General features: G+C 41.6%; 1 protein-coding gene across 2 annotated transcripts in view; it reads left to right on the forward strand.

Moving 5' to 3' along the window:
- The first annotated feature begins 8,270 nt into the window (after positions 1-8,270).
- OPA1 (OPA1 mitochondrial dynamin like GTPase) overlaps positions 8,271-12,716 on the forward strand; it is a 91,814-nt gene continuing 87,368 nt past the window's right edge. The window contains exon 1 of one of the 2 annotated variants that reach the window (XM_081087875.1): positions 8,271-8,493. In XM_081087875.1, the coding sequence (XP_080944001.1) occupies positions 8,462-8,493 (32 nt within the window). In that variant the 5' untranslated portion in view covers positions 8,271-8,461. The remainder of the gene's footprint in view (positions 8,494-12,716) is intronic. The other variant, XM_081087876.1, reaches the window with a different exon arrangement.

Genomic DNA, 12,716 nt, shown 5'->3' on the forward strand with positions numbered 1-12,716 from the left:
CTCAACTTTCCTAATGCTGCGACCCTTTAATACAGTTCCTCATGTTGTGGTGACCCCCAACCATAAAATTATTTTCGTTGCTACTTCATATCTGTAATTTTGCTACTGTTATGAATCATAATGTAAATATCTGATATGCAGGATGTATTTTCATTGTTACAAATTGAACATAATTAAAGCATAGTGATTAATCACAAAAACAATATGTAATTATATATGTGTTTTTCCGATGGTCTTAGGCGACCCCTGTGAAAGGGTCAGTCGACCCCCAAAGGGGTCGTGACCCACAGGTTGAGAACCACTGTTTTAAGCCACTAGTTTTGAGTAGTTATAGATAATTACAACAGATTCCTCCTGTGAGAGGTGCTTAATACTAACACATCTCTATAGAAGGAGGTGTAGTGAGAATTGCAACAAAACTTTTAATTATCTTCATAATTGGTTCCAGTATTGTTTAGGAAGAGACCTTGATACACCTATTAGGAGTAGAAGGTAAGACCCTAAGGCAGAGGTGGGAAAACTTTTTGACTCGAGGGCCCGAACAAAAGCATGGATGGAGTGTTTGTGTGAACTAATATAAATTCAAAGTAAACATCATTACATTGGTCTTTTTTTTTTTTTTTTAGTTTTATTCATTTCAAACGGGCCAAATCCGGCCCGCGGGCCGTAGTTTGCCCACGGCTGCCCTAAGGGAATGAGTTGGCACAAAGAACTAAAAAAATATAACTAACCCACTTTGAATTGAAATGGGTAGGAATTAGGGAGTAAGATAGAGCAGAGAATAGGAAAGTAAGTAAAGATGAGGGAAAAGAAACAGCACGTGCTAGACCCCAAGTTGCAGAAATGACTGAGAGGCTTTTGAAGAACATCGGCATCGAACAAATTTGATTTGGCTGCATATCCATAATGAAAACGTTCCCATTTCTCTAAAACATCTACCAAATTTCCTATTGGTATAGATCCTTTGGTGGTGTATTTTGTTTTTTATTTTGGAGGAAATTGAGAAAAATGTCTGAGTGCCACACCTCTGTTGACTTGGTTGAGAACGGGAACAGTAGGTACCAATTCCTGCCCTAGATTAATTTAGAACAGCGGTTCCCAACTGGGAGTGATTTTGACCCCCAGACAGCATTTAACAATGTCAGAGACTTTTTGGACTGTCATGACTGGGCAGTTACTGGCATTGAGTGGGCAGAGGCCAGAAATGCTGCCATAATTCCTACAATGTATGAGACAACCATCCACAGTAAAGAATTGATCAGCATAAAATGTCAGTAGTGCCAAAGTTGAGAAATCCTAATTTAGAGAAAGCAAAAGATCTGAGTCAGATGTGTCTGAGAACCTAAGGCTCCTGCAGAATTTGGAGACAGCTTGGATAACACATTGGACTCGCTGCAATCCGTGGAATGTAGTTTGAATCAACCCTATCCAAATCATCAGGTCAGGATGGCTCTCATCAACATCCGGTTGACACATCAAATGAGAAGATGAATCAGTTAAGGTTCTCATTGCAAGTTATAGAAACTAACTCTGAAGAAACTGAGCAGGAAGGAATGTATTAAGTAATAGTGGACAGCTCATAGAATCCATGGGAGGGCAGGAGATAAGCAGTCTCAGCTGCTCTCCATGTGTCCCTCTTTTGAGCTCAGAATGTCTATTGGACTCATTCATGTAGTTACATGTATGAGTAGTTCATTCCTCTTTGTTGTATTACTTTGTGTAAATTTGTGTAGCTGTTTTCTTGTTAATGAGCACTTGGTTTGAGCTACTGTGAATAAAACAGCTACGAGCATTTTTGGAAGAATCTTTTTAAACCTATGTTTTTATTTCTCAAGTAAATCCTTAAGAGTGGACTTGCTGGACCAAAGGGGAAGTGTGTGTTTAACTTTGTAAGAAATGCCAAAAATTTTTCAGTGTTTGTACCATTTTACATTCCCCCCTCTCACATCAGCAGTGTCTGACAGTTCTGGTTGCCCCAGACCCTCACCAAACTTGATATTGTCAGTCTTTTGAATTTTAGCAGTTTTAATGGAGATGTGGTGTATCTCACTGTGGGTTTAATATACATTTCCCTGATGACTAATAACATTGGGCATTTTGCATATGTGTTCTTTGGATATATATATATATATATATATATATATATATATATATATATATAATCTTCCTTTGTGCAATGCTTGTTTGAATTTTTGTGTTCATTTTTAATTGAGTTGTGTCAGTGTATTCAGGCTGCTAGAACAAAATAGCGTAAACTGGGTAGCTAATAAAGAGCAGAAATGTATTTCTCACAGTTCTGGAGACTGGGAAGTCCAAGATCAAGGTGCCAGCACGGCCTCATTCTGGTTAGTGAGAGCCTGCTTCATGGTTCATATATGAACGTTTTCTCTCTGTACCCTCACACGCCAGAAGGGGCTGGGAGCTCTGTGGGGTCTCTTTTATAAGAGCAAAATTCCCAACCTATTTGGCTTTGCTTAATTTTTTTGGTCTTGGTTTCTCTATTCCACTGGTCCAGGAATTTTCCTAGCTTCTTTCTATCACATTACAGTACTATTTTGTAACAGAACTGCTACTCCTTACTTGGTCCTCAGTGTGTATATATCTGTCTCCCCAAACCAGACTATAGTTATGTGAGAGCAGGAAATGGGATGGATATATATATATATATTCCCAGAGCATAATTCATAGGAAATGATTTATAAATGTTTGTTGGTGAGGACAGTGTCATGCATTTCTGAGTGGCGGGGAGAATGTGATAATGATTGTGCCAATATGTATGACTTAGCTAGTTTCCCCTGCCAGGAAACCGCAGAGGAAGGGTGATGTGTCAAGGGACTTGGGCACCTCCCAGGAAGAACTTTGCAAAAACTTCGATTGTAAAAATTTAAATATAAAATTTAAAAACAGCCCGGCCGGTGTGGCTCAGTGGTTGAGCATCGACCTGTGAACCAGGAGGTCAGGGTTCGATTCCCGGTCGGGGCACATGCCCGGGTTTCGGGCTCCATTTCCAGTATGGGGTGTGCAGGAGGCAGCCGATCTGTGATTCTCTCGCATCATGGATATTTCTACCTCTCTCTCCCTCTCCCGTCCATTCGGAAATCAATAAAAACATATTAAAAAAACAAACAAAACTTAAAAACAAATGCATATATTGAAGTTTCCACCAAAATCTCCCGCTATCTTCCTTTCTGAAGATACCTGCTTTATTGAAAACTCTGAAAAGTGTCTCTTTGCAAGTAAAAGTAATATGTTAAGAGTTTTAACTAGTAGACTGCTCAATTCCTAGCTGAACCTGCGAATTTAGTTTAAAATAGTAAAATTACTTCATGACTCCTGGGCCAGAAAAAATATTTTTAACATCCATTTCTTGAAGTAAATAAAAACCATGTTAACAAATTCAGAGTGTACACTACAGGGTTTACAATACAAGTAAGTCTTCCCTCCACTCATGACCCACCATCTTCAAGTTCTTGCCTACTTATCGAAGAAAATCATTCCTCCTGTGTGTCTACTTTCAATACTCTCTGAATACTCTGCTTCATTCTGACTCTTCTGCTCACCAAATGTGTTGGGAGTGGGCTGGGGGATAGATTCCCTCACACCAAGCAACTCTCAGGTTCTCCAGGTACCCATTGTGTGTCCTACAATTCAATTCAATTCCGACACTGTCTGTGCGGGGCTAGCCTCAGATCCCACAGGTTAAGGGCTCGGTTCCACAAGACTGGTCTCCTCCTCTCACTTGAGGCTTCAGTCACAAGTCCAGGCATTCCTGTATTTTTGAATGACTGTCTATTAATCAGAGGTTCCCATGACCCCCCTCCTCAGGTTTGATTAATTTATTGGAGTAACTCACAGAACTCAGGAAAACAGTGTATTCACTAGATTACCAGTTTATTACAAAGGATATTAAATGACATGAATGAATGGCTAGATGAAGACAAACTTGGGTGAGTTCCAGAAGGGTACCAAACATGGGAGCTTCTATCCCCTGAGTGCGGGTGCACAATCCTATCAGCACATGGATGCATTCCTGTTCACCAACCTGGTAGTTCAGTGAATTGCGTCCTTTGGGTTTTTATGAAGGATTTATTACTTAGGCATAATTGATTTAAAAATTGGCCACTTGCCCGGCTGGCGTGGCTCGGTGGTTGAGCATCGACCTATGAACCAGGAGGTCATGGTTTCATTCCTGGTCAGGGAATATGCCTGGGTTGCAGGCTTGATCCCCAGTGTGAGGTGTGCAGGAGGCAACTGATCAATGATTCTGTGTTATCATTGATGTTTCTGTCTCTTTCTCCCTCTCCCTTCTTCTCTGAAATCAATTAAAATATATTTTTAAAAATTAAAGTTGGCCACTGATGATTTATTCAACCTCCTCAGAGGTGAGGGTGGGGTTGATTCAATCCTTTAATCTGGTGATTGGTTGCCCTGGTAACTAGCCCCCATCATTAGTGGCTTTCCAAAAGTTGCCTCATTAATATAAACTCAGATGTTGTTGAAATTATGAATAATAAGACACTTCTTTCACATTTGTCACTTTGAAGATATGTCAGGAGGACAAAAAGCAATGTTATAACAGAAGTCCCTATTGCTCTGGTCACTTCTGAAATACCAAGGGTTTGGGGAGCTGTGAGCCGGGAGGCAGGACTAAGACCAAATACACGTTTCTTGTTATAAATCTCCATATTACTCTGCACTTCACCAGGGTGCATCAATTCAAAACACTTTCCTGATTCAGGCATGTAAGATGAATAATGTCCATGTGTTTGTTGTGTAATACCATCTTAACTTGTATTCTTTCAGCACCACATAACTTATGTGCATAATTTTGTTCTTTAGGTCTGAATAAAAAATGCTCTTTTTTCTTGTTTTGGAAACACCTGACCCTCTCAGTTTTTCACTTTTGATATAAAATAAATAGAGGTTCCCTTTCCTCTGATTTTACTAAAGAAAATAAAAGCACAAGCTTCATGATACATGGCAATTGATGAACTCTTCCATTTCAGGAAGACTTGAGGAAGGAATGTGAACTCCTGGACAGGACATGCATGTCTGAGGACATGCAAGAACTACTACCTGGCTCCTTGTTTCATCTGATTAATATTATTATTATTATTATTATTATTATTATTTTTGCATGTAAGCTTGATGTTGTCAGACCTGATACTTTAAGAAAAAACATATTTTTTTAAAACATGAAATTCCTTGTTTTTTAAATGTTGGCAAGAAACCCAATATTATTTTTAAAATACTGAAAAGGACAACACAAGCCAAATGAAACAGGTCTGCAGGCTGAATTTGGACCGATGGTGGCAGTTTGATTACTAATATTCTACCCTTTTTCCCTCATGTGATACTATATATTAAACACTGTTCCTCATCAGGACAAAGAGGTCTTACCTCACAGGCTTTCTTGGCTAGTGTGAATATAATGTAGGCCAGTGGTCGGCAAACTCATGAGCCAAAAATCAACAGTACAACGACCGAAATTTCTTTTGAGAGCCAAATTTTTTAAACTTAAACTATATAGGTAGGTACATTGTTATTAACTTAATTAGGGTACTCCTACGGCTTAGGAAGAGCCACACTCAAGGGGCCAAAGAGCCGCATGTGGCTCGCGAGCCGCAGTTTGCCGACCACAGATGTGGACGAAAGGGGCCACATGCTGACCTGACAAGCTCAGGGGAGGCCTGCATGGCAGTCTTGCAAACTCAGAGACCTAAAGCAACCACAAAGGATGGGCTGAAATTAAACTAACTAAAAGCAGTGATGGTGGGCAGTTACGGCCTAGGCCGGTATCTTCACTGACAAGGTCAACCTTTACCTTAACCGAGCCTGTCTGTCTTTTTGCATCTATGATAACATACCCTTGATGTGTCTGGGTAACTTGTGACTTCCCTTTTTCTGGACCCCTTGGGGCACAACCTAATGTGCCTGGGCTCCAAGACAGATACCAAATATTCCTTCATTATAATGTTAATTGTTCCTGCACCCACCTAAGTATGTGTCCATCATTTTACTTTTTATCCAATCCCAGGGGTCCCCCCCACCCCTGCTTTGCTTTCTCCCACCTATCTAGTCTATCACCAATGGATTTCATGTAACCTACCTACATCCCTTCCTTTGATTGCAATGTATAAATACAGATGTAACCCGCCATTCTCCGGAGCATTATCTCAATTCGTTGAGGTTCTGCTTCCCAGCATATGTCGACAGTTTGGCTCAAATAAACTCACAAAATTCTTTACAGGTTTCAATTCTTTACAGGTTTTTTTTACGTTAACAATAATTTATAGCTAGCTCTTAGCTATGGACATTTGTGTTGTTAATTAAACAAAGGGGCCGTTAGACAGATTGTTCTAATGCCGTGTCAGTCTACAAAGCATCCCAAAACCTGAGCTTAAAGTTAATAAATCAAAACCTGAGACAACCAATCACGAACAGCCAACTAGGCTTTCCCAAAGAAGGCAACCACTTAAGCTGTAGCCCATCAAATAATTTTCTTGCTTTACTTCCTTGTCATTAGAGAAGTGTTCCACCAGCTCCTGTTGGTGGAGCACTCCCAACCACTTCCAGCTTGTCATTGCCTGACTCAAATCAATACTTGTTTTAATCAAATAAACTCTTAAAGTGTTTAATTTGTCTCAGGGCATCTTTTAACTATTGATTCCAATCTTTTGCTATTTCATGCAATGAAGAAATAAACACCATCATGCATACATCTTTGCACGTACATGGGAGTGCTTCAGTAGGACAGATGCCTAGAGATATAGTCACAAGACAATGGTTTTGTATCATGTAAAGATGACCCATGTATGAAAGGGGTTGGTATTACTTGGTTTCTCTTATTCTTGAAACACACACACACACACACACACACACTCCCACAAACAACTAGAAGTAACAGAAACAAAGAAATGTTTGTGCAGCTCTACAATCCCGGAAAGATCTAGTTTGCACAGGTCATTATAGCAAGTTCCTATCTGGGCCTGTCTTTAACACAGTCACCGCAATAAACATAATAAAGAAAATCCCCCGAGTCCTGCATTTGGGAAGTTTGCTGTGACTGAGTCTATACCGGGTGCAGTTGGGAATGGATAGATACTAACTCAGGATTCTGATCTGAAAGGAAACCGTTTTGTGCTTTGTGTTTGGGGGAGGCGGGAGGGGGATGCCCTTGAAGTGGAGCAGGGACACAGGGCACTTTAATTGTGGCTATGCCACCAACTGCCGTCATTACCTTTCATAGGTCATATTCCTTTAATGGGTCCGTTTTCTCATAAAACCTAAAATGTAAGAGTTGAAGAGGGTAAAAAAAATAATAATCCCCTCAAAGTCTATTTGTGTTATTGCAAATGGCAGGATTTTCCCTTTTTTATGGCTGAATAATCTATTTTGTGTATATAAAAGACGGGTTAAAGCCATAGAACACTCTTAGGTTCCTTAGAAAAAGAATGCAGACAGAAAGGGGAAGGGGGCCCAGGATGCTGAGACCTGGGCCCCTCCACCATGGAGAGGTTTGGGAGAGGAGGACCCAGCAAGGGAGAGTGGGAGAAAAGGAGAAAGTAACGTCCCGGAAACCAAGAAGGGTGCTGACTCCGGAGCGGAACGCAGAGGGTCATGACCACTGACAGCGTGGGATTGTTAGACATCGACACGAACCATTTCCACAAATGGGTGAAATGAAAAACCGGACGGAGGCCGGCTGAAGACTGACTGCACGAAATCATTTCCGATGCCTCTATGAACGGCACAAGCTTATTCCAACCCCGTAACGGGCCTACTTGATCTGAGCCCCTTTCAGACATGACCTGCGGATCCGTCTGTGACTCCTGCCTCCCTGCGACGGTTCTAAGGGTCGGAAAAGGCTTTGTAAGCAAAGGCGCCGAAAGAAAGAAAGCCCGTGGCGAAGGAGCAGCCGCTGGTTTTTATTAGTCTCTTACTGTCCTCATTTGTACTCTGTAGAATTCTCCAGGCTCCCTCAATACCTACGTTTTCTCAAATTGGCACCAACTAGTGAGAATTTATCGATCCCGAGTCCCAGCCCCTCACCATCGTCCACCCCAGCGCAAACACCCACCCCGACTCCCCGCTCCCCAGCGCTAGCCTTCAACCCGCAGGGCTCAGAATTCCAACCCGGAAACCCGGCCGGCGGAGCGGGTTGGGGGAGGGAAAGTAGATGTGCCTGGGCTCCGAGCGCATGCGCGAACCCTGCCCGGACCGTTTGTGCTGCTCTCCCAGAAAGGGTGGGGGGTGGTGCTTTGCCTGACGGACCAAGTACGGGTGCCGGGCGGGCTCTCGCGGAAGTCCATGCGCCATTGGGAGGGCCGCGGTGGCTTCACGGTGTCCTTGTTGCCCAGGGCCCTTTCCTGGGTTATTCCTGGAGCAGGAGCCGGACTGGGACTGACACCCGGCTCCCGCGTGGCCGTCTCAGCGCCGGTGCGACCTCCTCGCTGGAGGGATGTGGCGTCTACGCCGGGCCGCCGTGGCCTGGTAAGTGCAGGCTGCGACCTGGCCCCGTTATTTCTAGGGCCTCTGGAAACCGGGTTTGCCCCATCATACTACCCGGCGTGCAGATGACGCTCAGCACAGGCGGTTGAGGATTCCGGGATGTGCTTGAGGGCCCGGAGGGACTGGAGCCCTCTCGGGGCTGACGGGAACTGCCAGCGCCGGCCCTGTCCTTGTCCCAGCTCCTGTGCCCCTAGAAGCGCTGGGCGCCTTTCCGCCTTGGCCTGTCTCGGTTGCCCCTGCCCTTTTCACCCTTCTGACCTCGCCGTCATCTCTGTCTCCGGTTGCTTCTAGGTTTTGCCCTCTCCCTCCCGGGTCTTTGGTTCCCTCCGTGCGCCACCTTGGCCGCGTCTCTCCTGACTCTCCTCTCTCCACGCCGGGCGCACCTGCTCGCGCGGGTCCTTGCGCTCGCCCCCCGGGTGTTGGGGCCTCTGCCTCTTGCCCCAGGCCCCGGAGGGAACGCGATTTGGGGGTCAGGTCTGCAGCAGTGACGCCGACGGCGGCGGAGATGGAGATGAGAGATGCCCTCTTCATAGCAGCCTTTTTCACAGTTTAGGGAAGGAGTCTTGGTTGGGGGTGCAAGGTGGGAAATGTGGCACCGCCTTTCCAATCACACTGTTACGGTTGCCCTGGCCTGGTTTAATCCCAAGTAGAAAGTCACGGAGGACTGTTCATTGAATGCGTTACTAAATGCATTTTAATGAGATTCAAATGACTATCTTTGCGTGTAGTTGTATTTTATCCTTAGATTCCTTTAGAGTTCACTCATTCTTGCAGGCATTTGATAAAAAGTAATATACTTCAGGCAAGGCTGAAAAAAAACACTTGGTTTTCCCGATTTAACTCAGCCTGTAAACCAGCGGTTCTCAACCTGTGGGTCGCGACCCCTTGGGGGGTCGAACGACCCTTTCACAGGGGTCGCCTAAGACCATCGAAAAACACATATATAATTACATATTGTTTTGTGATTAATCACTATAGTTTAATTATGTTCAATTTGTAACAATGAAATTGGGGGTCATCACAACATGAGGAACTGTATTAAAGGGTCGCGGCTTTAGGAAGGTTGAGAACCACTGCTGTAAACACTTGTCTTGAATTTTTTAAGAACGTGTAAAAATAGTTTAGATAACATAGTATTTATTTATAAAGAATGAAATCCATTTATCTTGTGAAGCTTATCTTGAGTTCAGAACTGGATGGCATACAATAGTTACAGTTTTGTCAAATAGAATAGTTGAATAAATTATTTCCAATTTCATTAAATTTTAATTTCTGAGTAAATCCACAGTCCTCAATACTAAAATTATTTACAACCTTTTTATTTCTACTCAGTATTTACTGGGGAAACATCTAATTTTCTTTAAAAAGAGAAAAGACTGCAGAAAATAGCATACTTGTTGAAGCAATTAATATCTGTAGGAAAAACTTTAAAATTGAATTTAAGAACAAATTGATTAATAACTGATATTTATTTATTCAGTTGCATGCTGTTGGGCTAAATTAATTCTAAAGTTACTGTGGACTCCATAGAGTTTTGGATCAATAATGGCATCTTATGTTGATAACACAATTTCTCTACCTGCAGAAGTAGAGATGTGAAAAGCCGAAACCCCAAGCTCTGGAATTTGTCTTTTGTTATGCAACATGCTTCCTCTGAATGTTATGAAGAAGTACATTCAATTTCCTGTTCTTTAACAGATGGGAACATAAACATTTTTTGAAACATATATCTAAGCACATACTGATGGACATGTAAGGAGATCAATGACCAACATTTATTTAGGTGCAATAAATATTTGTGTAAAATTGTTGAAAAAAATACATATTAGGGAATGATGTACAGATTAGAAGAGATGTCAGATGAGAGAGAACAGATGATTTCAGGGGGGAAACCTTATGTTGGTTCATGTTTGATTTTTAGTTTGGCTGAATATGGAAGTCTGTTCAAAATTCTTCAGGACTGTGAAGGCATTGCTACTTTTCCCCCCCGATCATTCTTTGTTATTAATACAAACTCTCAGGACAATCCCATTTTTGTGTTTGTAGGTATCCTGTTTTTCCCTTCATGGAAGGAAGCTTTTAGGATTTTGGCCTTATCTTAAAATTCTCAAGGCTTTGTCCAGGTGTGGATCTTACCCCTGTCCCACTCTTTACCCTCCCACTCCTAACCCCCAGTCATCTGGTCTGACACTCAGTAGGCCTTTCTGTTAAAAAGATTCTTTCTTCAGTTCTGGGAAATATTTCTTCTTTTGTTTCTTTATTTTTTTCCTTTTATTTTTCCTGGGTTTTTTTCAGCCCATCCATTTATCCATTCAATTAGTTACTCATTCACGCATAAACATTTGAGTATCTGCTTTGTTTTAAAAGTCTATGCTAGGTTGGGAAAAGAGTGTGTGTTTTTTTCTTTTCTTTTTAGATATCTTATTTTGTGAATATTGTTTTTCTTTTTAGACATGTATTATATGCAAATTACTCATGATTTCCAAAACATGATCTGTATCTATCATCTGTTGGAGAAATATGCATGTACCAAAATCTGTGTATATGCACACTTTTAAAAAAATTATAAATATACCTCTGTACTAATTAATTATTTACATTATAAATTGACCCTAATATAGTCTTGAAGGACAAGATACAAACAAAACAAAACAACCTGTATCTAGAAGCTTTGGTACTTTCTTCCTGAATCCCATAGATCATTTTGCAAATACCGGGTGCATTCCACACACACCCCATTTTGGATACCCCTCCCCTGAATCACTTAACTTTTCTCTTATGGTTTCTACTCATTTCTTTATATTCTAAGTTCTGGATAATTTCCTTAAATCATTGTCTGGTGTTGCCGTTCTTTATTTTATATTGGCCTTTACAGCTTTAATTTTCATGAACTCCTTTTTAACATTTATTAAACTCTTAAAAGATATGTAATTCTGTAACTTTTGTATTGTTCTCCAGTTGCTATTTTTAATACAACCTGCTTCTATTTTATGTCTGCAGTATCTTTAGGAAGCCCCCTGAGAATATTATTACAAATTTTTTAAAGGTTTTTTTGTTTTTGTTTTTTAAATATATTTTATTGATTTTTCACAGAGAGGAAGGGATAGGGATAGAGAGCTAGAAACATCAATGGGAGAGAAACATTGATCAGCTGCCTCCTGCACACCCCCCACTGGGGATGTGCCCGCAACCAAGGTACATGCCCTTGACCGGAATCAAACCTGGGACCCTTCAGTCTGCAGGCTGATGCTCCATCCACTGAGCCAAACCAGTTAGGGCTATTATTACAATTTTGTATCTTCACTTTTTCTAAGATTAACAGTGTTGTTTATCTTGGTCCTCATTTTAAGAGTTCCTGATTTTCTATAAGAGCCTAGTTTTCTAATCATATTTAAACATGAAGGACTAATGATGTATATAGATGCCTGTGTGGGTTACATCTGAATGAAAAGGCTGATTTAGCAAACTGTTTTAGGTATGCGATATGTCAGCGAGCAGGCTTCATTTTAGAGTTTTCAGGGAGTGGGCAGGCTATCTGTTGTTGTTACAAATACCAGTATTGTTGGGGCACACTCTGGGAAAACCCCTCCCTCCACTAATACTCTCCACACACCCCCCCCCCCGCCCCCCAAGACACACACACATACTTTCGTGAGTCTTAGCTCTTCCTTGCCAGATTGCTTAGTGCAGAGAAAAGTGTTGCTGTTAATACTCAGCTGTATTGGAATAGGGTGGAGGATGACCCAAACCACCTTTCCCCAGTTGGGGCTTCAGTAAATCTCAATTTCTTTCTCCTGTTTTCATTCTCTTACCCTTATTTCAAAAGGATGAAAAAGTCTTGTGTGCGCATTGATCTTTTAGATCATCCTTATGAATTAGAAGATAACTCTAGAAGTTATCTTTGAGGATGCCTTTTCAAGTACGAGGATTTTGCTTTGCATCAACTATCTCTCCCAGGGGACTAATTGAAGAACATTTTACATGTAGTTCCTGACTTGGACTACCATACACTCTATCTTTGCCCCCACCCATACATATTTCTGCCACCATTGGGAAGTAGGAATTTTAGGGGTTTGGAAATAAAGGATAGAGAAAGTACAGCAAGCTCTTGAATAAAGTCATTGAACAGTGTTGTTTCATTATAACATTGATGAGATGTCGTAGGAACTTAATTCTTGTTTAGTCTGTGGTAAAAACTGGTTTCA

The sequence above is a fragment of the Myotis nattereri genome, assembly GCF_964212035.1.
Source record: "Myotis nattereri genome assembly, chromosome: 3".
Taxonomy (NCBI): domain Eukaryota; kingdom Metazoa; phylum Chordata; class Mammalia; order Chiroptera; family Vespertilionidae; genus Myotis; species Myotis nattereri.